Source organism: Parasteatoda tepidariorum, chromosome 3, assembly GCF_982258835.1.
Source record: "Parasteatoda tepidariorum strain Cologne lab strain chromosome 3, Ptep-v5.0, whole genome shotgun sequence".
NCBI classification, from domain to species: Eukaryota; Metazoa; Arthropoda; class Arachnida; order Araneae; family Theridiidae; genus Parasteatoda; species Parasteatoda tepidariorum.
The window spans coordinates 25,279,000-25,306,055 of NC_141757.1; the positions used below are offsets into that span (position 1 = coordinate 25,279,000).

The window sequence follows — 27,056 nt, forward strand, 5'->3', positions numbered from 1 at the left end:
AGTGAGCACTGTTTGGAAAATGTCACATTTAACACCAGTGTTCGATGCTGTATTTCAAAATCAAAAATTGTTAAAATGCTAAATAAAGTATTTTCAACTTATTTTAACCTAAATTAGTACCAAATAATGAAAAAGTAAGAAAAATATGCTCGATTGAAAATTTTGCAACAAAGGGATTAAGAGTTTTAGAAGTACAATTTCACATGTTAAGCAGTTCAAGTTGCAGTTGTTTAGATAATCAGTTTCATAATCGGACATAACAAACAGTTTCATATTCAGATCATAATCATAATCAGTTCATAATCAGACATTTTATAACAAACAGTTTCATATTCAGATCATAATCATAATCAGTTCATAATCAGACATTTTATAACAAACAGTTTCATAATCAGACTAATTACCACATATGTGGAGATTCAATAAACAGTTACATAACAAAAGAAAACTTTGTTTAATTGAGTCTTCAAGTTTAAGTTAAGTATAAAAAAGTTTATAATTGAATCTTTAAAAAATAAAGTTAAGATGTAAGTCACCTTCAAGACTAGTGGTGAATGCTCAGAGAAGATAGGGCTACCAATCTTTGGTCTCTCACCCCCTTCACCTCTTAGGTGTCTATTTTTGCGCCTTCCACTCGTCGTGTGCCATCCCCTAGAAAACAATGACTTCCAACCGGATGGAGATTTCTTACTCTTTCCCATTGATCTGCGCCTGGAATATGAATATGTTATGACTAAATATACAAATATACAAACAAACATGACAAATATCAAAAATATACAAATATCATAACTTGTTTAAAGATAACACTTTGGAACAATTCATGGAGTATACTGTAGATTGAGTGGTACAATAATTGCTAATAAATTATTCAACTAATCTGTGACAAGACAAAAAAAAAAGAACACGGAATAAGTTTTATATACAAATAGAGACAATTTTTTGTTTATAGAAATCATACATTTTAATTCAGGATATTGATTTGCAGTTTTCTTGGGTACTTACTTCCTTAAGAAGAAGTTTTTGTGCTCAAATACAGTATTAAAGTAATATTAAAGTGCAATAGTGCATGAATTTCAAGAATCAAGGCAATAAGTAGAAAATAAATGCAATATCAAATAAGAGTAGACAAACTGATCATACATAATTGACTTCCATTCATTATAGATATAAACATTTTGTTCATTTCATATATAAAAGAAGATTTTTTGTTATTTCATTTAATAGAAAAATCGCTTTACAGATAAACTTTTGCCCAAATAGTACAAGGTTTGCCAATGCAGGCATATCCCACAAAATCCACCAGCACAAATTTTTATAAAAAAACCCATTTGGAAAAAAACATTTTTCCCAAAATTTACTGAATAGATTTAACTTCAAAGGCGAAGTAATTGTAAATTGATTCAAGATAAATAAAGTTGATTTATAAATTGAAATGCATTCAACTTGTTTTGAGAGCTTAAATTAAGATGGAAAAGTGAAGAATTTTTTCTTACAAAGAATACATCGGGGATTGGGTTTTTTAATACTTTATGAAAAAAAATTTTAAATTAGTATAAGAAATTATTATTATCTTTTTATTAATCAAATTTTCATTACAGGTACTTAATTTTTAATGCATAAATTTTTTTAATATTTAGGCAAATTGCAGTGATTTATCACTTAATAGAAAATTAAATAAATATACTTCATTTATGAAAAGCTATCAGTTTTTATGAATTAAAATTATTTATGTAGCTTAAAAGAGTTATTGAATTTTCTTAAGCAAACTCTAAGATATAATTTATAAATTATTATATAACATAAACACCTGCTTTTATATAATTTAATAATATGTATGAAACCAATTAGTATTCAATTTTTATGATTGCTTTGAAATTGAATTAGATTTTAGAATTTTCTTTTCAGTTAGTAAAGTTAAATACAGAATTTATTCTTTTATATTAAAAAAAAGTGAGAAAAAAGAAGTTTAGGGAAAAAAACATTGAAAAATGTAATATTAGAGAACAAGTATTTAAATTTTTCTGCTAGCCATGTACTAAATATTCTGTTGCGGACAAACCTTGCTGAATATTCAATTAGGCTAAGTAATTTTCTTTTTTTAATTAATAAATGGCCTAATTGTATGGGTATATTAAAAGAATTCTTGTTAAAAAGTTAAATTATAATTATGAATGAGGTTTTGTTTAGCTATATTATGCTAAATTTAGTCCTATCCCAGGTAAATACAGATCCTACTAATATCAAGGCACCATAAATCATTTTGCCTTTTTTTTTTGTTAGGCTCAGTTTAATATTATTTAAATAAGAATAAAAATAGAATAAAAAAAAGGAAGAATAGAATAAAAAAAAGGAATTATGCTTAAAAAGAAACATCTTGGTAAATAATTACCGAGATGTTACATACAATAGGAATGGCTAATACTTGCATTAATAACTAATTTACAACTTATATAATTAACAAATATCCTAAATGTTTTGCTTCTCAATGTAACATATAAATGGAATAATCTAAAATGATTTTTCTATATTGTCAGCACCTACTTGCCCGAAAATTATTATGGTTCCTTTATTGACAAATACCTATGTTTATTAATTTGTTATTTAAAGGTATTCACTAGTAATATTTATTTGTAGACTTTTCTTAATATTATTCTCTACTATTATTATGACCTGATTTTCATTTTTATTCTAAATTGAACGCTTAAAACTAAAACTGGTATTCTTTAATTCTAAAGCAATTCAATAACCTCATTATGTAAGATTTTATGAAAAATGTTATGAAAAACATATTGAAAAGGGTATGTAACCTAATCTGATAATAAGATATATTTAATCTAATAAATAAGATATATTTACTTTTATAATTAGCTTTATATAAAACCAAATATTCCTGCCAAAATATGCAATTAAAACAATGAATACAAAACTGTTATTATGAATTGACTTTACACAATATTACTAAACAATTCGGCAAAAATCATTTGACTAATTTTAAAGAATTTAAGTAAGAATTTAAAAAACAGAATTATATATTAAGCTGAAATGGCAAATGAATAAAGTTATAGATTTAATATAAAAATATGTTAAAAGATCTTATCAAAAACATATTAAAAAGGGCATGTAACTTAAACGTATTGCAATTAATACACATTAAATAAGATATATTTACTTTTATAATAAGCTTTATATAATACTGTTTCCAGCAAAAATATGCAACTAAAATAATGAATACAAAACTGCTATGATGAATTAACTTTACACACTATTACTAACAATCTGGTAAAAATCATTTTACTAATTTTAAAGTAATCAAAAGTTGAATAAGAATTTTTTTTTTTTTAAAAATTGTATATTAAAATGAAATGGTAACTGAAAATATGATAAGTTTAAATTTTATTTCAACAGCCTCTGGAATTAAATCTTTGTTAATGCAATAAAAAAAATTTGGGGATCTTTTCATTGACAACCTGCTTATCATTAAACAATAAAAAATAATAGCACAGCAATCTAAAAACTCCCAAAACATGTTTATATTACAACAAAAAAGTTATAAATAGTTAACCAAATACTCATTAAGGATATTATGTTAGAAAAAAATCTGAAATCTCATTTAGGACTCAAGCATAAAAATATAAAATATTTCTAAAAAAAACCCAACAAAATAAACTCTGGTTTCCATCAAAACCTCGATAAAACCAGGGTTTTTGATTGGTGAGCTGGTTTTTCTTTTTCACTTAAAAAAAAATAGTGTGACAGTTCAAGTGTTGAACAATTAAAACCAGTTACACTGTAGAACATTTTTCTGATTTCACTTGCATACTTAAACTAAACTAAAATACTAGTATATATTTACGTATCAAAAGAACATGTCTCATCCTCAGCTTTAACCCTTCGCTTAAGGCTGGTACAATAAGTGGATTACAATGACTTAATAATGTGAAGTGCCGAAAGCAAGAAGTTAACAAAAATATTGCTCACAATATTACTAAAAAAACATTACAAAATAATAAAATTAATTTAAATTACAGCAATTGAAGAAAAATGATCATTTTGTTTTCAGCATTTATCACTTGAATAAGGCACCCAAAGCAATTACAAAATATTAAAATACAGAAATATAATACTTTTAAAACTAAACAAAAATTTTAAGCGTACCTTAAAATGAGTCCTGAAAGAAAAATTTAATGTAATCTGCCAAGATTAAACAAATTTGTATTTTTGAACTATCTTCCACAGAAATGTTTTCTTTTCTATTTTATTTTGTAAAAATGTTTTTAAAACAATTTTATAAAGGAATTATATTTCAAAATAACAACTTGAAGACATAATGACATGAACTTTAACTTTCTAATAAAAAAGACAGCTAATATACAAACAGTTAAAAAAATTTTATAATCAGTTGTGACAGTAAAAATGTCACGGAACAAAAACTGTATAAATACCTTGCGGGAAGTTCTATTATTGTGTGATATTTAATGGGTAGATTTTCTTCCCCTCCTCCAACATCAATGAACTTTTGTTGATCACCGGGCAGATTTGAGGTCAAGGCTCTTGATCGTGCTTCTTCGAGAGATAAAAGTTTGGTGGGGGTAGAAATAGCCAAAGATTTCGGTCTTGTCTTCTTTGGAGTTTCAACTAAAAAAATATTGAACAACATCACACAGCAGAAAAAAATGAAGCTAAATCAAGCATGAACAACTATCGAAGCACATTTGCTTTTTGCTCCCAGTTATTTGAGAAAATATCTCCATATATTATAAATAAATAATTGCTGTCTCACAATTTCCATGCTTTATCACTGGACAAAACAGTCACATAACTAAGAAACAATAAAGATTTAAGGTATCTTTGGCTTTAATTAGCATAAAATTAATAAAAGTAAAAGGAGATTAGTTTGTAAGTTATTTATTTCTTTTTATCAGTATTTACAAGTAGTATTTATTTATCACTCCTTCTTCAGAATATTATTTCATAACATTACATTCTTGATTAAGAATATTTTTCAAAATTTAAAGGTTATAACAAAAAGTGGTGCTCCTTTATTAAATTATAAACTAATTCAATAATAGCTTATTGCACAACATTTGGTGATAAAAATATTTAGTTACCATTTAACAATTAAAAAACAGTAAATATATTATATATACTTTCATAATTTTACATGAAGCATTGTCCCGTCAACATAAGCAATTAAGTACTAAATAAAACAATGATTTAAAAATCTTAAGTAATATTAGAAATTAAATTTTTACACAGTATTGCTATATTGGTTTAACAGACTGTTGCTAAGTACATCTTTGGCACTAAAAATTCAACAATTTTGTGAATAGGTTATAAAATGATTAAGTTTAAATTTTATCTCTATAGAATTCAAAACAATGAAGAACCAAATCTGTGTTGATACAATTAAAGTTTTTTATGCCTTTTAACTGAATGGTTTTTAATTTTGATGTAAGTCTTCTTATTGCTAATAAGTAAAAATGATCGGATAGCAATTGTAGAGAATGGAGAACGAAGCAAGCAGGAGTAAAATTCCATTAGTATTACAAATAGAGACAATCAATTAGAACTTTAGATTTTCTACTCTTCATTTCAAATAATTCTTAAGTAATTTCATTAATTATGAGATAGATGCTTTTATCTTGATAAACTAATGTAGTTCTTTTAGAATGAAGTAAAGTAGATTTTTCTAATGTAGTCTTTTAGTGAAATTGTTCTTGTCATAATGTTTTATTAAAAGCTTAAGAAATAAAAACATTTGGTTCATACTCCTTATGAGATGTATCAAACCTTTAGATATGTCAAAGTGTTTAGATTTCATGCGAATTAAAACCTTATTTTACAACAAAAAAAACAAAAAAACTCATTTTACAAAGAAAACATTTTTTTTCTTCTTAATTGTTCCTTCTCTCAGATTTACACACATCAATCTTAAACATTTCTGTTACTGAAGTTAAAAAGGCTGAAGGTTAAATTAGACATAATTTATGCATAAGAAATATATAAAGTATCCAAAATTAGTATAACTATCGCTTACAAAAGAATTTTATACTTTTTACAGGGTAATAAAAAGATTTTGTATATGATGTCATGAAATATATCAAGCATTTAAAGAAATATAAAATAATTTATCTTATATTTTTATGACTGAAGAATTACTGTGCAGTTTTAATACAGTGAAAAAGCTACATGAAAATAGAAAATTTCAATAAAAAGATACAATTTAAAGTGTGTTGTTGGATGCTTAAATAATTAGGCAATTTACAATAATCAAAACATTGTACTTTTTTTCTTATTACATTTGTCAAAAATGTATCAGAAATTCAGACTGAATTAAAACTCAAAATAAAATTCAGACTGAAACAGACACAACAGAAATTTCCGCTTCCTTTATAGCAAACAAATCAATGCCATATTTTCTTTACCATTTGAAACAAAGCCTCAATTTTTCACTTTAGCTAATCTGTTTTTAAACTTATTAAATTTAATTGATAACTATTATACCGATATTTAAACTGTCTTTTCTTCTTCTTTATAGACAGTATAACCCAGGGTGGGCCTTAGCCTGCCACACAATATTTCTCCAGACAGCTCTGTCCCTGACCTTGATCTTCCAGATGGAGATCAAGTTGACGGACAAATTCAGTTGGAGAAATTATCTATACTTAGAGTGTTTCATTTTCATAAAATATTTTGAATCATTAATTTGGATTTATGACAAATTACACTTTTTAAAAACAGAGATTTATTTAGTAACCTTAAGGAAATTATATATTCAGACTTGATATTACATTAGTTACTAAGTTATAAGAGAAATGTATCTGAAATAAATATTTTTAAATAAAAATATTTTACCTTCAATCAGTTTAGGACTAGGGAATATAGGCATTTTTTCACTAAATATGATATCTGTATATCTTATGAGGTACTCTGTGAGTACGGCCTGTACTCCAACTACATGTAAAGCACCAACACCGCCGTTTTCTATGTCTCTGGATCTACAGAAAGGTTATGGATTAATAAAAACATAATTGACTTTCATTAAGATAATAAAACCTAATATGAAAATCATCTAAAACTGCAAACTACCGATTATGAAAAATTATATAGTTATATAATACTCACCACAGAAAAAAATTTCCATGATAGCAAAATATAAATATATATATAAGAAACAAAATATATTAATGTATCTGAAAAATAAAACACTTAGGAAAACTATATTGTTTAAAATCTACTACAGGTTGGTTCATTTTTGAATCACTACAATAAATTTGAGATAAATGAATAAGTAATAAATTTTATTTTAAATTTTGACCTAAGCAAAATAAGAAGTTACAATAAACCTACCAATTAATAATTCACTAGAAATTTCTGAATGACTCGCTATTTATCAAAACAAATTGATTTTATAGATTTATTTTATTCCAAAATCAAACAAGCTTATTTTAAAAACGTTTTTTACTTTCAGAAGTAGAAATTGTTCGAAAATGATTAAATGACAATAAAACTTTAATTTAAAAATTTCTAGCTTAGCAATAGCATTGATAGTTTAATATTAATCAACCAAGCATTTGGGCAAGTTAGTAAAGAAACTTCTCTACAATATGCAACTTTTCCATTAAATAACAAAGGGGAAACTTGTTTTTAGCAGGAAAAACAGTTATCATGTGTCACAAATGCTCAAATGTAAAAGTCAGTTAAACTCATGTGTGTAAAAAAATTTTAAAATGCACCAGGAAAATTAAATTGTAAGATAAGTTGTAACCAGAAAGTTAGTTGTAAGATCAATTTTACATTGATCAATATTATAGTCATTAATGAAAAAGACTTACTGTTTATCATTCTAATACAATGGAATTTGCTGATTAATACACTGAATAACACATACTAATATATTGAATAAATTATAAATTAATAAGTAATACCTCCAAACAATTTTAAAAATTAATATTTAAACACAAAGTTTCTTTATACTTCATGTGTATTACAAGGAAATAATTTTTTTGTTTAGGTACAAATTTAACTCCATCCTTGTAAACTGAACTTGAAGTAGCCCTAGGAACTAGAAGTGTAAAATAAATTATATACAACAAATTTCAAAAACTTGACTGTTAAAGAAATGCAAGTTATATACTAAACAATAACATAGGTACTTAAACTACAAACCTTTTAATATATAATTCACACAATTACCTACATATATGTTTTAATGCCTAATTTGGTGCTAAGCATGGTGAATTACCAGGTGATTTTTACCAATATCATTATTAATCGCTATCATTAATGTTGGTTTAAGAATTATAAGAGATTATTAGTATTTAACTATTTAAAAGTAAATATGTATGATTTTTAATACACTCAATAATTCGCTCAAATTTTCAAGAATGTTCTCTGATTAAAATATTCGACTTTACCTCAACAGATTAGGTGCCCAGACAATGGCAACATTCTTTGGTGTCATTCCCGTCTGATATCCGTGTGCGGCAACTTTACTGAGATGTCTCATCAAATATTCTAATGATCGATAATGTGGGGGTGGGAGTTGTTGGACTACATCACGCAGCTTGAGAAGCCTTAAATCTTCTTCAGCCTGCACAGCACTCTGATAAAAAAATAATTTTTTTTTTAAAAATTTAGTTTGGTGTACAATCAATTTCAAATGTACAAAATCAAATAAAGTCTATCTCACCACAAATTTATCATACAAATGGAATGTTAACAATGGATTTGGCAATTCACGAAAATACATTTTTAATAGTGAAGCTACGCAGTGAATATCTTGCAAGATTGCTTCATCAACAAGATTTGGCACTCTATCTTCATCAAAGGCGATTCTAAAACCGAAATGAAAGTAAAATAATAATTCAAATGATAAAAGTAACTCTGTCAAATGTTGTTAATATAAAACAGCCTCTGAAGCAAAAGGAATTATTATAAAGAAAATGGTGAAGTTAAAGAATTCAAACTATATAAAGTCTTGATGTTTTAATAAAAGACAATGATGTATACGATACATTAATAACATTAAAAAGTTTTTTTTATAAAATATAAAACAGATGGGAAAAGAAAAAAATAGTTAAGCAAAATACAAAATCACAATGTCAAACAGAAAATGCTAATCACTGTTTCAATAACACATGGATAATTTGAACTTATTTTATTCAAAAATCTAGGTAATTTAATTTTCATGCTCCCTTCCCAGAATTCTGTACAAAAGTAATGTTTAAAAATTGTAAATAATTTTAATTTTATTTTGGATAATAGAAATTTTTTGCATAACTGATATTTTCTGTTGGAGGGTATATATAATTCAGCTAATGGAAATTTTAAATTTGTTCTTTGGGCCCTTCGAATTCAAATTATCCAAGTTTAGTCGTACTTATACATTAGTTGATGCAAATTTTTAATTGCAAAACCATGTTATATCTCTAATGCACCTGAACTAGGCTAACATGAAAATAACTAAGTTTAAATTTAGGCAATTTGGTAAAAAGCAAAACTACCAACTTATAAATAAGGAAAACAAGATTTAAAAAAGAACTAAATTTTATATAAAATTTAGTATTCTTAAAGTCGAACATTAAGTAAGAATAAGTGATGACATTTTATCTCTGACACAAAAGTCAATGATGACTTTCGACTTTCAAGACACTTGTTTCAAACTTAAAATTCAGGTAAGAGAGTTGTAAATAAACCTAGAAAGTCAAAATTGAAATAACAGTCACATAAAGTATAAGTTTTTGACACTTAAATAACATTATAATATGTATTTTACTACTATATATGAACATTGATAAGCATATAAGCTAGTTTAAGAAGACGGAAAGATAAAATCAATTATTAAACTAGTAAAAATCGATAACATCAAGAGTATTTTAAATGTAAGAAACTTTAAAAAAGAAAACTAGTTGCATAACATTCAGCACAATTAACATATATACATAGATGATATCACCAATTCATATAATAAAAACAATCAATATTTTTACTTAAAATATTAGTATGATCAATTGAATATAATTAAACAAACAAAAGAACATTGAAGCAATGAAAACTAACATACCTCATTTTTAAGATGCATTACTGATATGTTAAACTAAATTTTAAAGAAAAGTAAAACTATTAAGATAAGTAGTGCTTATATCACCCTTTCTTATAAAATAGATTTTTTTTCTTCAAAACTCTTCTTGCTTTCATTTATACTTTTTTTTAATTCATTTATTACTTTAGAATAATATCAGAGATATATATGACTGTCAATAAAAATTAGGAAAGTCAATGTTACACAAAATTGAAGCTTTTAAAACAGGTCAAGGAATTTTCAGTTTCCAAAAATGCTTATTATGTCTTAATTGAACATACAATATGAGATGATGAAAAAAAAATATAAAAAATTCGAAGAATTGTTTATTATCACATGTTACAGGTAAAAATATTTTTCACAATAATAGTAAAAAATTAGAGTGTAAAGAAAATATAGTTGATTCTTCAGCATTAAATCAGCAAGTAAATCTTTGAAGAATTTTGCCATTTCTCATTTTAAAAACAATATATTAACAAACTCAGTTTTTTGATATAATTATGCCCTCTTGAACTTTACAATATACAACAACCATAAACTCAAAATTTTAAGGTATATACCAATTAATAATCACAACTTTTCCGATATACAGAGATATGCCAGTATATCTCTCTTTTATCCTTAAGGAATACATCTAAACCAATAAGTATGTTTTTTTTCCACAGAAAAAGAATTATCAATTACATTAAAAAAAATCTTAAAACTAAAGCATTTATTCAAAATAATATGAAAATAACATTTATGGGTATAAGGATACTTTCAATAAATATATTTTTTTCTTTGTTAGCAATTTTTATCGAAATAATAGCAAAATTATTTAGTGACAATACATTTTTCAATTTTATGTCAGAAAAGGTCAATGTAACTGCAAACGTAAAACATTAAAAAATAAAAAAAATAAAAACATCAGAAAATAAAAATTTATACCTTAACTTCTGAATATTAGACGTTACACCAGACAGCCGATAAATTCCATCAACAATGCCATGTTGTTCGATAAACTCAGTACAACATTTCAACACAAGAGGTACTGCAATTAGACATAAACATATATTGATAATAAGAAACACATACACATTCAATGCAATTGAAATGAATACTATATACTTCCATACATGATATAATATGGAAGCTTTAAAAAAAGCTGGTGATTTTAACATTGAACTTGAAGATAAAAAATATATTAAAACAAAACTTCTAAAAATGTCTTAAGATATTACAGGACTATCACTCAGTTTCAGAACAAGAAAAAATTCCCTGACTTTTCCAGGTATATCAGGTGAATTTCACTGAAAATTAATCCATACCCTATTTTATTTATACCATGCAATTTTTTTATGAGAAAATTCTGATTTTTTTTTAACTGTAATGTTAAATATTAGAGCAAACCCATATAGCAGAATGAGAATGAAAACATGGAAAAGTTTCACTAAAAAGTGGAATTTTATAAAACAATTGCAATAGATGCTAGAATTAAACTCAAATCTCAATAACTGATAACTGTTACTGACAATTCTAAAACTGGTTATTTTCCAGGTGTGATATAGGAATTTTCCAGGTCTTTTGTAAAAAAAATTGCAACTTTCCCTGACTATTCCCTGCTTAAAATAAAATTCCCTGACAATTGCAGGCTTTCCCTGACTGGAGCTCTGTTATTAAGTTGATAAATACAAGCCATATATGCGAAGCAATAAAGATAATGAATAAAAATTGATGCTACGCCAATTTGACTGATTAGAATAGTGGAAGCTTATACTTACTGTCTCGACCAGTATTCATAAGATGTTCTCCCAAATCACAGCCAAAAACTCTTTCTTTCAGTATACCACTTTGTTTCAATTTTCGCCTTGATGGTCTAGTTAGTAGGAAAGATCGGAAGAAAGCGATCAGCTTACCATGCTTCCTTAATACTAAAAGGGATAATGAACAATTAAAATAATTTTAACAGCAGATAAAGATAGTTAAATAAAACTATTCAAATTGCATTCACTACTAAAAATGTTTCTCTGAAAATTACTTTAAATAAATTTACTGTAATAAGTTATTTTTACATAGAAAAAAAAGGATAGTTTTTTCAGTAAGTAAAAAAAAAGAAACACCCTAATTAAATTCTAGTCTAATGAATGGGTTTTCATGTACTGGGACTCAATCTTTATGGTTTACAGAGAAATATCAAATATGCTAATCAATTAGTGCTGATGATATTTAAGTTACAAGATCAGACACAAAAGCATACTTTTCGTGAATAAACATAAATTTTTATAGAAACATTTCAATTCCAGACCCCTAAAATAAAGAGAATAGTCTTAATCTGAAAAATATGATCCCAATAATTTGGTCAGAAGAGTGATCGAAAGTTTGGACACTGCAATGTTAATTTTTGTTTTTGCATATTTCACCATATCTAGAGAAATTTTCAAGCGAAAAAAGCTTTTTGCTCACAGTAATAAAATTCAGTTATTCATAAGATGATTTTATGCATAGAAATAATGTTTCTGTGTCTGATTTTGTAACACAAAATATCATACGTGCTAACAAATTTCGTAGATTTGAGGTCACCCCCTCGAACCAGTAAGGTTGAGTCTTAATAAGTGAAAATCCTATCATTAGATTAAAAGTTATGCAGGGTATTTTTTTTTCATTCTCAGTACTAAATAAATAATCTTAGGAGTAAGTTTTTTAAATTAGTAATCTACATAATCTTTAAACTGTTGAATCTAAAAAACATTATTTTCTTGTAATATTCTATGATGTAAAGTCATTCAATAATGTTTATTCAATAATGTAAAGTCAGTCACCTTATGAAAACTTTACATTATTAAATTCAATTTTAAAAAAATTCAAGAAAATTATATTGTCTTTTTAAATGTCTTTCAGCTTCATGCATGGTTCCACAGTGTTATTTGTTACTGATTCATTTATATGTAATATAATTATTCCTGTTGCACTTCTCTGTTGCTTAGCAACACTAAATCAGTTCTATGAAATCTGTCACTATAAGAAAGTCTAATACTAGAATAGGGTTTGTGATTATTATTTCTTATCCTGTACAAAGAACAGTTATTGCTACTTTAAGCAATAAATAAAACATTATTAGCAAGAATTTTAATTATAATTTTAAAATAACATATATTCTAATTAAAAAAAATTTGGATCTCTTCCCAAATATATATATATAGGGGTTCATAAAAATCCAAATTTTCTTAGAGCTAAGACCAACTGTTAGAAGTTAGCATGTTTTGAAATAAAAAGTAACAAAGCACCCAACCTTTTGTTTTTAAAATAAATTTTAAAACAATAGGCGCCAACTATAATTCCTTAAGCACTCTGGCAATCAGTTGCCTGTGACATACAGACTAAGTAGTGACCCACAGAAAAAATCAGGACAACATTTTTTTTTAAAAAATCGGGACAATATCAAAACATTTACCAGACTACTCTTAGAAAAAGGCATACTAAAACCTAAGTATAATTTGCTCTACTTAAGTGCAATAAAAACAAACTTTATCACAAATATAACAATAATTTCATGCAAGAATATTAAAATAAACTAGTTTTAATATCAGAATTATTTTATTTAGAACAGAAAAATTTGACAGTTTCCAGTATAATTTCATCAATAATGAACAGTATAAAGCAAAATTAAGAGTCGCCTCTGGCCACAGACTACTAAATATAACAAATGGCATTTGAAAAATTGTCTGAAAGTCGCCAGTTTTTCTGTCTAATATGAGCCTTTTATTATTATTATTCTAATAAGTATGGAATAATTATGAATATTTTACAAGATTTTGTTATAAAACACTTGATTCATACAACACACTTGATTCTCAATTTTTTTTTTGTTTTGAAAATGAACTTTGAAATGTCTACTATATTTTAAGAAATGCTTCAAAAAAATCTTACTTAATGTATTAATATTAATAGGCTTTTAATAATACATACAATAGTCTTTTAATAATAGTATAATAAATTTTAATATACATATAAAAAGAGTTTCATACAGCAAAACTACACAAAAAAATATCACTATGGTGTTCAGCTTGGAAGCAATTTTAAATTAGTTTAAGATTTTGCACTCAGTACAAAAATTTTGAAAATAAACTTTTTTAAATTCATATCTTCAGTTTATTCAATAACTCAATAAATAGAATTGAATGCTCGAATTTAGAATAAAGCAAATTTCTTAGTGACTGTAAAAAAAAAAAAAAAAAAAAAAAAAAAAAAAAAAAAAAAAACTTAAAGCTCATAGAAAAAAAAAAAGAAATTCAAAAATGTGTGGAGTATCTGTTTTTAAAGAAAATTATTATGCAGTTATGATTTATAATAATACATAAGAAGAGTGAGGGATGAAAATGGTGAAAACCTCAAAGTTAAATGCTCCAAAAAGATACAGATATATCAAACGTTGATATCTGTTGATGTGGAAGAAATAAAAAAGTGGGTTATTTTTTTGATCTAATAAGGATCTTAACTATTTAAAGTTTTCAAGGAGAAAAGATCTTTAAAACGCAAATAAAAGAAAAAAAATCTTTCATAAATATAAGAAATAAGAAAAAGATGATAATAAGAAAAACTAATAATTATCCAATATCTTTCCTCTTGTGTAAACATAGTTATTACTTATTGCAGCATAATTTTCAATTTTCTTTCTTTTTTTGTATTAGGGTATTAGTGAAATTCAAAAATGCCAGTCAATTTTTATATAAATATTGTCATTCTTAAATTTAGCTACATTTTTGAAAAAAAAATTACACTAACAAAATGCACTGAACAAAAATGCCATTAATAATAACTTATTAGATGTTCTGAGAGTAATGTTTGAATGTAACTTTATTAAAAATTCATTTTAATTTCAAAAGAATCACTTATTGAATAAGTATAACTTTTCATATAGGTTGCAATAATATCTCAAGGTTTTAAGTTATTCAGACAAGTAAACAAGGTTTTAGCCTTTTAATTAAAATTATCCACGAAGTATTTTGGAAATTTAATCATAAAACTGTATTCAGTTATTGGGTTTCATATTCAAATCACCATGCAACAATTTATGATGAATTTTGTTTGAAAAAATATATAATTGCTGGAAATTCAATTATGTAAAGGTAATAAGTAATACAATAATATACAGAAACAAATAAATAAAATAAAAATTTGTGTTGAATAAAATTATAAGTTCAAGAAATAATTTAATTTTTCGAACTCATTTTATTAAATTTAAAGTTGGAACTATTCAAATGATTATTTTTCCAAACATTCTTAAAACTTCCTACATCAATAATTAAACTTATTATCAACAGTAAAAAATATAGAACAGTGCACATTATATCAACAGTAAACAATGTATCAACAATATACCATTATGTAAAGGTAAGTAATACATTAATATACAGAAACAAATAAATAAAATAAAAAAATTGTATTGAATGAAATTCTAATTTCAAGTAAATAATTTTAATTATTATGAACACAAATTATTAACTTTAAAGCAGGAATTAATTAAATTATTATTTTTCCAAACATTCTTAAAACTCTTTGCAACAATATTTCAACATATTATCAGCAGTAAAAAATTTAGAATAGTAAACATTAAATCAATAAACAATATATCAACAGTAAGCAATACATATTTAATCGTATTCAATTATTTTTTAAAATACCTGGTTTAGAAGGCGCCTTTGGAATCTTAATTGACTGGGGTAACTTATCACCAATTATTTCAACGCATTCACAAGGAAAAAATCCAACCTAAGTATTAGTAAAGTTGAAATGTTAATAAATAACAAAATATAATTTTTGAGGAAAATAATTAAATTTATAATAGCCATACAATCATATCAATGCAAAAATTTTAAGCTAATATTTCAAGACTACTGATTATTTTTATTATAGTAAAACGCCTATTCAACAAAAAAATTGGGACAGGCACTTCTTCAGTTGGGCCGTGATAGCAGGGAGCTGGACTCACGAAGTTGAGAGTTCGAATCCAGCTGTTCGAAGACTCCCAGTGTAGTAAATGATGACTGATGTAATTTAAACCTGTGGGGTCACAAAGTCCTCCATGCTCCCATAACAAATTATATCTTTGGGGGTACTGAATTGGAGATTGATCGTTCTCTGGTTCAGGTCAAAATTACGATCGATGAATGAATAAATGGATGTATGAATGGGTATCAATTAACAATAGTCTTGCAGGAGGTTAATTTGTATTAAGTTAAAAATATTGACCAAAATTATGAAATATTTCATTTCAGTAAAATATATATATTTTTTAAATGTTGATAAAACATGATCACAACACAATAAGTGCAATTTTTGGAATTCAGAAAAATTATAGAGCTGCATTAAAGTCCAGTTTTGTTAAATGGCATGAAGTAATTTGAATATACAATATGCTTAACAGTATTATTATATGCAATGTATCAATTAACAAAAGTTTTACAGGAAGTAAATTTTATGATACCTTAAAAATATTGACCAAATTTATGAAATGCTACATTTTAGTACAAGTTATCAATAGATATCCACAACTTTTTAAAATTTGTTTATCAATGTCAGAAAATGTAACTAAGTGAGTGACATTTTTACAGCTATGAGCAAATTATAATTTTTCTCACCTGAAAGCCCTTTTTCCCCCTCCACCAAGAAGATTCTTCAGGAGGTGGCATATCTATCACAGAAATAATATCCCCTACCTAAAAATTAAGATTTTAATAGTAAAATAAAACATTTAAAACAATTTTCACATAAATAATTGTTATAAATTCAAATTAAAATAATATTATATACAATAATAATTAGAATTAACTAGTTTATTAAGATTTTAACCAAAGAAATAATTAGAAATCAAATAAGTAGCCCCCAAGTTAGTCTCTTAAACTTTGTGAAGCAGTATGATTAAAATAATGCTAATGGTAGTAAGAAAACTTAACCAATGGTACAATTTCTCAATGTTGTTCTTCAATGGTTTGTTCTCTGCATACAAATAAATCAATGCAGATTTATGTATGTCAAATAATTTACAAGATAACATAAAGATTTCTTCCTTTTACATAATATGAATTCTTTACCTATATATAAGGCAAACAACATTACTTTAATTTAACAAAATAATTAACAAATTTAAAACCAGATGTGGCAAGTTTCTTCTAGAGATAAAAAATTTGCCCATTAAGAAAAAGGTTTCTTCCAACTTAGGTGAAAGAAACTGTCACAAAAAAGAAATATAAAGTATTAAATTAAAATTTTAAAAAATTTTAATTACATTCCCGTTTAAATAATAGCATTAATTTCCAAGCCATTTAATAAATCATATTTTAATAAATAAAAATAAAATAAAAAACAAAAATTCGAAAGAAAAATTAATTTAATGAATATTTTAAGAAACTAAAACCAATAAGAATTCTCGATGTTTTACAAAAAAGAATTTAGCAGAATTTTATTTCATAATTACAAAAAGAATTTTTTAAATTTTATAACAAAATTATGTATTGCATTATATTGCATGTCAGATATAGTTTTCACGATTTCAAATGGCATACTAATTTTTATAATCAAAAGCTGTTGAATAGCTTTTGATTATATAAAATGTATTTATCAATCGGTATTTTTAATAAAGATTTCATTTTTACATACCTAATCATAAAATTATTAGATATATTTAGAATTCATTAATTAAACCTAAGACTTTTTTTTAATTTCATTTCATTTATTACTGAATTTAATTAGCAAATCAATGATTAATTACATGAAATTTTTTAAAAAAAAGTGATAAAGTGGTAAACAGTTTTAAAAACTTTTTTATTGCATGAACTGAAAATTATAAAAATATTCATGAAAATTTTAAAATGCATTTTCAAATATATAGAGTAATTATTTTAAACAAAATTTGTAAGTTTTAAAACATAAATGTTGCACTCAGGTTTTCCTTTATATTTTGGAAGACATAACAAAATTGCTATCTAAAATTTCCATAACGAACATTGGCATTCCAAAAATTTAACCAGTTAAAAAAGAAATTCACAAAGTAAAATTTAATTAACACTTTTTAACCAATATTTTATTAAGTAATATTTTTTCATTTTTAAGGTAGATGATCCTTAAACAGAATATTCAGTAAAATATACACATATATTAAATAGATACAAATGTACACAATTATTAAGAATAATAAGGATTATCATAAATTCAGATTCAAAATAAATTGTTATAATATGTTACAAAGAGTTTAAAATTCCGTATAATACTAAAATAAATATGAAATTTAATTAATTTTTAAAAATTTTAAAAGAAAAATTTTACTTTCTTAGATTATACTAAATTTTGTTTGTTTCAAATTTGAACTATACATTTAAGAACATCATTAAACAACTGTATTTGATTTGTTTATTTCTAATCTCTTCCATTGTATCCAGTGTCTTCCATTACTTTTTGTTTCTTCCACTTTCTTTTTGTGTAATGGAAGAAATAGGTTTATTCTGGACAAAAGGACAAAACCTTTTAGAACTATTATGGCTTAGAAATATTTTTTTGCCTAGTAAAAAGTGACATAAAAACAAAATAAAAAAAGATGATAGTAAAATAAAAGTGAATTTCAAAGCATTCATTAAAAATTACATCAACAAAAGATGTATTCTAACATTAACGGATAATACAAATGCAATTTAACATTTTTTATATATAATAACTTGATAACATGTACATTTGTATATTGTCCTAAAAGAGTAAGTCAGAACTCATCAAATGAGCTTTTGACATTAACAAAAATATGGATAAAATAAACTACACAAACATTAAATGACCATTTTACATAACACTAATACACACTTCAGTCATTATGATTCTATTTTTCAAGCAATATGATTACATCTTTAAACGCATACAAACTAACATAGTTTTACAATGTAATTAGGATTTTCATTATGTTCACAGTTTTTGAATAATTAAATAAGAAAACCAGACTTTCAGGGCATTTTCTCTTTTAAAGTCTGATTTTATTATTTCTTTAATCAAAACTATAAATGAGTTTTAAAAAGAAATCCCTTATGCAAATAAATGCTACTTTGAATGCATTCTATTAATTTTTTAGATAAATCATTGAAAAATTATTTTCAACTTGAATAATCAATAGGAAATTTGCAAAGGAGTACATTAAATTGTATTTGCATAAGCATCCTTTAAATCTATTAGTTTTGCAGATTAAAGAGCAGAGTTTGCATGAATTTTCACAGAAAAATCTTCTCTAAAATAACTTACATATTCAGCACTAAGTGCTATTTAGTTCACACTAGAAAAGCTAACAATGTCTGCATGAATCAAAAACATTTTTTAAGGGAAAAGTTTGCGAAAGCATTTATTTTTATATATGATTAAAGAGAATGAAGTTTGTAAGTTACGTTGTAGTGAATTAGTTTTAAAAATTGATATGTAGATGAGAGAAGAATAAAGACTATGCGTTTAATTTATTTTTATCGCTTAAGTTTTTAGTCAGCCAAATCTATAAATCACTAACATTTATTTTAGCTGATTGCATAATAACAGTCAAATTCCTTCATTTTTTGCATAAACAGTTACTTCTCAAATATCTGCCTCTATTTGTATCTTTTTCCACCTAAAAACTGCCATTTAATACCTTTCCACAATTTAAAGGGTTGACAAATTCAATCACATGATGCTTAGTTAAATAAGATTCAAATTGCATAGTTTCCTAAGAAAAATTATATTTTTTTATTCAAAATGAGATTTCTAAATTAAAAACTTTGCAACACTAAGCTTTTACTTTCTAAAAGCAAAATTCATCTATTTTTGCTTTACCAATGTTGTATCTTTCTCATTCATATGATTTTTAACTATAAACTTTTAGCACATTAGATGACTATTTTTACAAAAACTATGTATTTGCATGCTGTTGAAATATCGAAGGAAAAATATTTCCTGAAAATTTCAGAATAGTGTTTTCCTTTAAAACTATTATCAATAAAGTAATATATTGAAATACTAACTTCAAGAGAGATTTCATCAGTAGCCTGAGAAGCATACCGCTTGACAACATAAGCAGCTGCTATTGCTGGGGTATTTATTGCAGCCTCATCTGTCACAATCAGTCTATTGCCACGATTGTCCAACTGTAACAGAAAAAAAGTAAACTCAAAATTGCTTTTAATTAAAGTCGTCTTGTTAAAGACTCTTTATTGGATGTAACAAACCAGCAAGTATTCTAAGATCTATAAAATAAGATTTAAATTTAAGAAGTATAGTATCTGACAGATTGTTATAAAATTTACATTGTAAAAGATATATCCATTAAACAACTTAATTACATGTTACTTTTTACTTATTTAACAAAGTAATTGATATTTTATTTTAAATACCTAAAATTTTCTCCTTTTATGCACTGTAACATGAAAATGAGGTTAAAACAATTAGTTTAGAGTTGTGTTATAACTCTTTTTTTTTTTTTTTTTACATGGGATAGACATAAAATAAACAATAGACATAAAATAATGGGATAAACATTTAAATAAAAATAAACAAGATTTATGGCAATTAATTAGGCCATAAAAGGAATTGAGGCATTTAAGTATAAAATAAAACCAGGATATGACAAGAGTTACGAACTTAATCTACAAACTTGTAAAATTCCGCTTTCGTTTTAAAAGTCTCAAATGCTACAAATACATCCACACAATTTTTGACAAGTATAAGTTTTGGAAAACCAAATAAATAGCTTATTTCTCAGTAATAAAAATGAGCCTACGCTATGCACGAAACGTGCACAACGAGCTCAGACCAATAAAATAATATTAACTTCATCCAACACAAAGCATAATATAAACACATTACGAGTTTAAATCATCAGCGCGTTTTCTGTTGCTTAGCAACATAAATTACAGTTACGATTAAACTAGTTTGATCTCCAACGTATAAAATAAAATGCGCCACCTACAGTTGATTTAGTACACTGTTAAAAGAAGTACCACTTTAGGAAGGTATTTTCTACACAATAATACACAAAAAATAAATAAATAAAACAAAAGATTTTACTCCAAATAAATTTCGTCTTTAGAATTGGATTTTCACGAACTAATACTAATGTTTCAAAGAGATGACCTCAAATATGATAATTAATTAGAGCAGGTGATATTTTTTGTTACGAAATCAAACAATGTAAAAATTCGAACACCTTATTATTCAAATGTTTTTCAATTATTATAGTATAAAATAATAAAAAATGAATAAATAAGTTTTAAAAATATTCTTTAGTAGGAATTATCTTGGGGTTAATAAAATGTTTAATTATATATAAAAATTTTAGATTTGATGAAAAACTTTACGAGATTTATAACAACATATACAAAATGTGAAGTAAACATTAAGGGCCGCTCTCTATAGTAAGTTAATACGACCCTAATTTCAAGAGAGTGATTAAACTCTTTCTTTAATTTCGTAATTTAGAATATAGTCTATGCACTAATTAATCATCATACCTGCTGTCACTTTTTGAGCTATTCAGTACGGCACTTATTTCGCGAAAATTCGATTATTGGAATCTAGTATTATTCAGAGAAATATACTTTTAGTTTCATTGATCTATTTATTTTTGCGCAGTGTTTAGTGCACCGAAAAAAAGAGATATCACTTTGAATAATTTTTATCATAATGATATAATTTTCACATATAAAGTGCAGACAAAAAACAGTTAAGTTCGAAAGTCTGAAAAAAATGTACTTTCATCAACGAATCAATAAACTTTTTTTTCAATCAATTTTTAGAATTAACTATCAAAATATGAGAGGTAGCCGCAATATAGGCAAGTGAGTGGTTGTAAATTTTGGGCCACTTAGAGATAATTTTACTTTTTACACATTTCACCTTATCTCGAAAAGTGTTTAAGCAAATCGAAATATTTATGCTCACATTTATAAATTTTATTTATTGAAGGATAAGCTCATGTAAAAAATCATTTTTAACAATTACCTATTATTTTTTAGTATTATATAATTTCATAATGGTCAAAAAATTCTGAACTGTATAAAAAATTTTACAACATATTTAATTGTATAATATTAAATTATAAAACACAAAATTTGTCCGAAATCTGCTGAATAGTTCTTGATAAATGAAAATTTAGGATACCACTTTTTAAAATTTTATTATTCAGTAATTATGAAACCAATTGCTTCAAATTTTGTGTTTTTGTCATTTAAAATTACAAGTCTTAAAATGATGTAAAAATTTGTACACTTTACAATACAAAAATATTTTTGACCACATTAAACAAAATATTAAAAAAATAATTAATTATCATTAGAAATTATTTTTAAATAGAAATCTATTTGGATAAATGAATTTTATTATTGAGCACACAACTCTTACGATTTGCTTAAAAACCTACAGGAATATGGCGAAATACGCAATAACTTAAATTAACATTAAGTGGCATAAACTTTACAACAGCTCTCGAGACTAATTTATTAAGACTCTATTTTTTAGATTGCGGCTATCCTTGTCCCCAGATTCGAAAAAGTTATTTAGGGTGATTTTTTAATAATACATATTGTTTTTACTCCCATTATATTGAAATGATTCTCATTGTAACACATTTAATATTTCCGGCGAAAAAAAATAAAAATAATAAATAATTTGTTACTGCTGTTATTTTATATTCGTACTAAACCATGTTTCTTTGTTTAAAACAACTCTAATATTATCATTACATTTCCTTATACAGAAACTATTTCTTTTAATAATTATTAATCTCTCTTTAATAAGAAATAGTGAGAGCCGCCGACGCTGTTTTGGGGCTTCAACTTAACGTTATATTTTACTTTGCTGCGTAAAAACTATATAAATTAATATAAAAACTATATAAAATATAATATAATACAAATAATAAAAACTATATAAAATATAATATAATATAAATAATAAAAACTATATAAAATATAATATAATATAAATAATAAAAACTATATAAACTAATATAAAACTATATAATTTAACATTTGATAATTACTTCAAGAATTAATGATTCTTTAACTTTTGCAGGACAAAAACACCATACAAGCAGCTTTACAGCCCGCATGAGCGCAACTTCATAGTTAAAATTTGGTGAGTTGGAAGGGCAAACTTTGTTTATGAACTTAACACAGAATTTCTTTTAATATATTGCAACTTTAAGTGCTTTTTTTTTTTTCGAATTTTTTTTAAATCACTTTCTGATTTTACATTACATTTTCCTTCGCTGAACAAAATCTGTAATACTTAGAAACTTAAAATTACGAAGGTATGTAGAAAAAGTACAGGAAGTGCGAAGAAATAAAAACAAATTAAATTCGAAGATTAATTCGAGAATTATTAGCTTTTAAACTTGTAGAGAAAAAATACCACGTCTGGTTGATCTGTAGCCCGTTGAAATGACACTACGGAGTAAAAATTATTGACATGATAAAAGAACCTTTTTTATTTGTGTACTTAACGCAAACGTTGTATCGAAATTCCAATTTTTTATATATAGTTATTGCAATTTTAAGCGCTTATTAACGATATTTTCTTCTTTTTTTTCCAGCTTTTTTACTTTACTATTCATCCATTGTTGTAGAAAATTAACTTTTTCCTCGCGAGGTCCTTACTTCTTTATTTTTCAAGCTCGATTTAGAGTAGGTGTCAATCAGAAAGAGAGAGAGAGAGAGATTACATATTGCCAAATATAAATCTTAACATTAAAAACAAAATTTTTGAAGAAAAAAAAACTTAATAAAGGGCGATAAGAACCGTTATCTATTTGAATTGTTTTAAGTTTCGTCATAAAGTAAAATTTTTCCTTTATTTCTTCTTATTGAATAACACAATCAATATTTTTTAGGTTAAGTTTTTTTCCTTAATAAAATATTCTTTGTTTTTGTGAATAATATTTACGTTTAAGAGGCGAAAAACAATGATGAAAGGAAAGCAATTACAAGGGTTGACAAGCAGAGGGAGCAGAAGTCGGAGCCTCCCAGTCTTAAAAAAAAAGCACTTAGAAACGTGCTTAATAACTTTTTGTTTTAATTGCGAGAATGCCATGCACTCATTTTTAAGGAAATACATTCCAGTTCAGAAACATAACTAATAGGAACAAATTATAATTTAATAAACGAAATCAAACACAAAAAGTAGTTTCTTTAAATAAAAAAAACCTTTAAAAAAAAAACAGTTTTGCAATTTTGACCATAAAAATGTATGTAACCACAGTGTCTCTAAAATATCAAAGGAAGTCAAGAAAAAGGGCAAAAATGTGAATCAGAGTCAATTTTTTAGGGGGGGGGGTGTTTCGACTTGGTATCTTCATAAACGAATCAAGCGCTTTTCGCCCATTAATAAATATTATTTACCCGCATATGATTTAATGCAAGTAATTTTTAATTTTTCCTTATTAATTTCAATAGATTATTCAACAATGATGGAAATCTTGTTAGGTATAATTTTTTTTTTATGAACAAGAACGTAACAATGCAATTTGAAATGACATTTATAAAACTTTGAACAGAATCGGTTCAATAATTTCTCTACAAACACGTTTGCTCTTAAATATTCATTTCTCAGAAATTCATTTTTGATTTCGTCATTTAAAATGTGCTCAGACGCAAATTTGTTTCATATTTTACATTTCATTTTTTAATAAAAAAAAACATTAAAATCTGTTTGTTGGCTGGTTATTATTTTTTTTTTGGATAAGTTATGTATTATAAATGGGATTTAAACAATACAAAAAAATTTTTTTAGCGCAATTAGTATCCGAGATCTTAAGTCGAAAAAGGAAAATGTAAAAATAACTTTAAGAGCTGGACTGAAAGATTTATCCGTTTTTTTGTAAAACTATTGCCTCCATATTTTACAGATTTCAGCCCTCTTACTTAAAAGCTCAAAAATTTGAATCCGTCAAAAAAATAAGCAAATAAATAAATAAAAAAGCAATTTCATACAGATAAAGTATAACATTAAAATTGGTTTCAGAACTTAAATTGTCGTCGGCATTATTTAATCAGAATATTTTAAATGCGTCCTTTGAACCATAAAGAGTAAGTTGCAATCTTCATGGTTCAAAGGGCACATTTAAATATTTTAACTAAATAATGCATATGACAATTTAAATCCTAAAATTAACTCCAAAAACAAGCTTCATTATGTAAAAAAAAATTTCGGGTTATAGAAATTTCGATCATTTTTATAAAATAAAAAGTTACAAATTATACATTATTAGAAAAATTATGACCTTTATGAATAGAATATGTTCGAAAATAATATATATATATATATATTTATAACGCACATAAAATATTTACCTCTAACCAATTCAGCACTGGACCACAGTTTATTAGACTTCCAGCTAGCTGGGAAAATCTGTCCAGGTAGTGGGTCAGCATTGTCCGCAAAGCAGCAGCATCCTTAAAAGAAAAGTTTCAGTTTCAGTATGGCACGCAAATAGCACATCAACGTATAAATAATGGTGATAGATAGAGAAAAAAAAACGACAATAATCAATATTCGTGCAATGGTTAAGCACTTAACCCTACACCACGTTTTGGTCAGAGAAAAAGACAAAAAGGAAATAAATGTATTATTCCCAACCTACGCTTTCAAATAGAAAACAATTCTTTATGATCTTTGAAAAGAAAAAGATTTATAAGTAATTTAGCAAGAAACAGCTTTACCAATTAAATAAACAACTCTCTCTTAACTCCATTCTAAGCATGTACTTGCTATGTTAATAATTTAAAATGGCGGTAACTTTTTTGTAAAAAAAAAATAAGAGTAACTTTTATTTCTTTAATATTAAGAGAGTTCGTGTTATTGTCTAGTTTAAAGTCATAAAATTTTATTGCATGTTTTACACAAATTCTGCTCCAGTTAATAATGTCTGAAAGAAATAAACCTAGTTCTAACGGTTTTACGCATACGTTGCAGACAGATACTCACATCAAAATAACCCCAACTGTGAAAAAAGCTATAATTTAACCTTTAATAACTTTCTGCTAAGAATACGCCCGAAACGTAAAACGTAGTAGCATATTTAGTTAGTAATTACCATTTACTTATGCACAAGTTAACATAAATTAAGAAAATATCACAAAGATGACCATAACTCAAAAATTTCTGCATAGAATTTAATGAAACTGGCACACATTATAGTGCACATAATAATGTATAACATTATATTCAAAAATATTAAACAGATAATTATGGTGTTACAGAAAATAGCATATGTAGGAAATTAATTAATCAGAAGTGTCAGTTTTGAAAAGTATTCTCAGTATGGAGTATGATCACATCCCCAGCAGCAACACAACATATACAGCGGTAAGTGATGCTTTTATTAATGCGGTTTTACTGTTGGAAGTGGGAGTTTTTGTTCTTGCAAAGCAGGTTCAAGCGTGGCAAAGGTCTGAGGAGATGGAATCTAGATATCCCAATCTTGATTCCTCGATTTATGTGTTTTTGATACCTTTTTTTGTTGTGTGAGAATTTGAGTTCTACTTTTACTAAAATCTAAAACAAAATTATTTCTAGGGAAGTTGAAAGCTTAAATTACACATATTTATCAAAAACTAATGCAACACTTTCAAGGATCTGACTGTAAAAATTTAAACAATTATGCTTTAAAACTAAATAAATTTAACTTAAGGATTTCTAAAAACTTCACGAAAAGTTAACTATAAATTTTAACAATTATTTTACGAGTAGCTTTGAGGTTAAATATGATGGAATAGGATTGAAAGGTCAAACCGCTATTTTTTGCTCATCACTTACGTAACTGCATTATGCATGATAGGCTATCTTCCTGTTATTTTAGAACAAAATTCGCATGGACCATTGACCACCGACAACCTTTAATGGCATAAATTAATCATCCATTGAGGTCTTTCAATTTCTTGGTGCATTATTCATTGCTTGGTGATGCAAAATTTCTACGCTGACAATCCTTAAGAAC

General features: G+C 25.5%; 1 protein-coding gene across 8 annotated transcripts in view; it reads right to left on the reverse strand.

Annotated features, from left to right (window-relative positions):
* The window catches only part of LOC107436825 (uncharacterized), a 222,406-nt gene that overhangs the window by 10,980 nt on the left and 184,370 nt on the right, over positions 1 to 27,056 (reverse strand). For 6 of the 8 annotated variants that reach the window (XM_043039220.3, XM_043039221.3, XM_087158973.1 and 3 more), the window contains 11 exons: positions 25,411 to 25,512; positions 20,089 to 20,211; positions 16,705 to 16,782; positions 15,748 to 15,835; positions 11,848 to 11,997; positions 11,015 to 11,117; positions 8,696 to 8,840; positions 8,421 to 8,608; positions 6,859 to 7,001; positions 4,446 to 4,638; positions 537 to 711 (listed from right to left, as the gene is read on the reverse strand). In XM_043039220.3, the coding sequence (XP_042895154.2) occupies positions 537 to 711; positions 4,446 to 4,638; positions 6,859 to 7,001; positions 8,421 to 8,608; positions 8,696 to 8,840; positions 11,015 to 11,117; positions 11,848 to 11,997; positions 15,748 to 15,835; positions 16,705 to 16,782; positions 20,089 to 20,211; positions 25,411 to 25,512 (1,488 nt within the window). Of the gene's footprint in view, positions 1 to 536; positions 712 to 4,445; positions 4,639 to 6,858; positions 7,002 to 8,420; positions 8,609 to 8,695; positions 8,841 to 11,014; positions 11,118 to 11,847; positions 11,998 to 15,747; positions 15,836 to 16,704; positions 16,783 to 20,088; positions 20,212 to 20,704; positions 20,967 to 25,410; positions 25,513 to 27,056 lie in introns of those variants that run through there. The other 2 variants (XM_043039224.3, XM_043039225.3) reach the window with 2 other exon arrangements.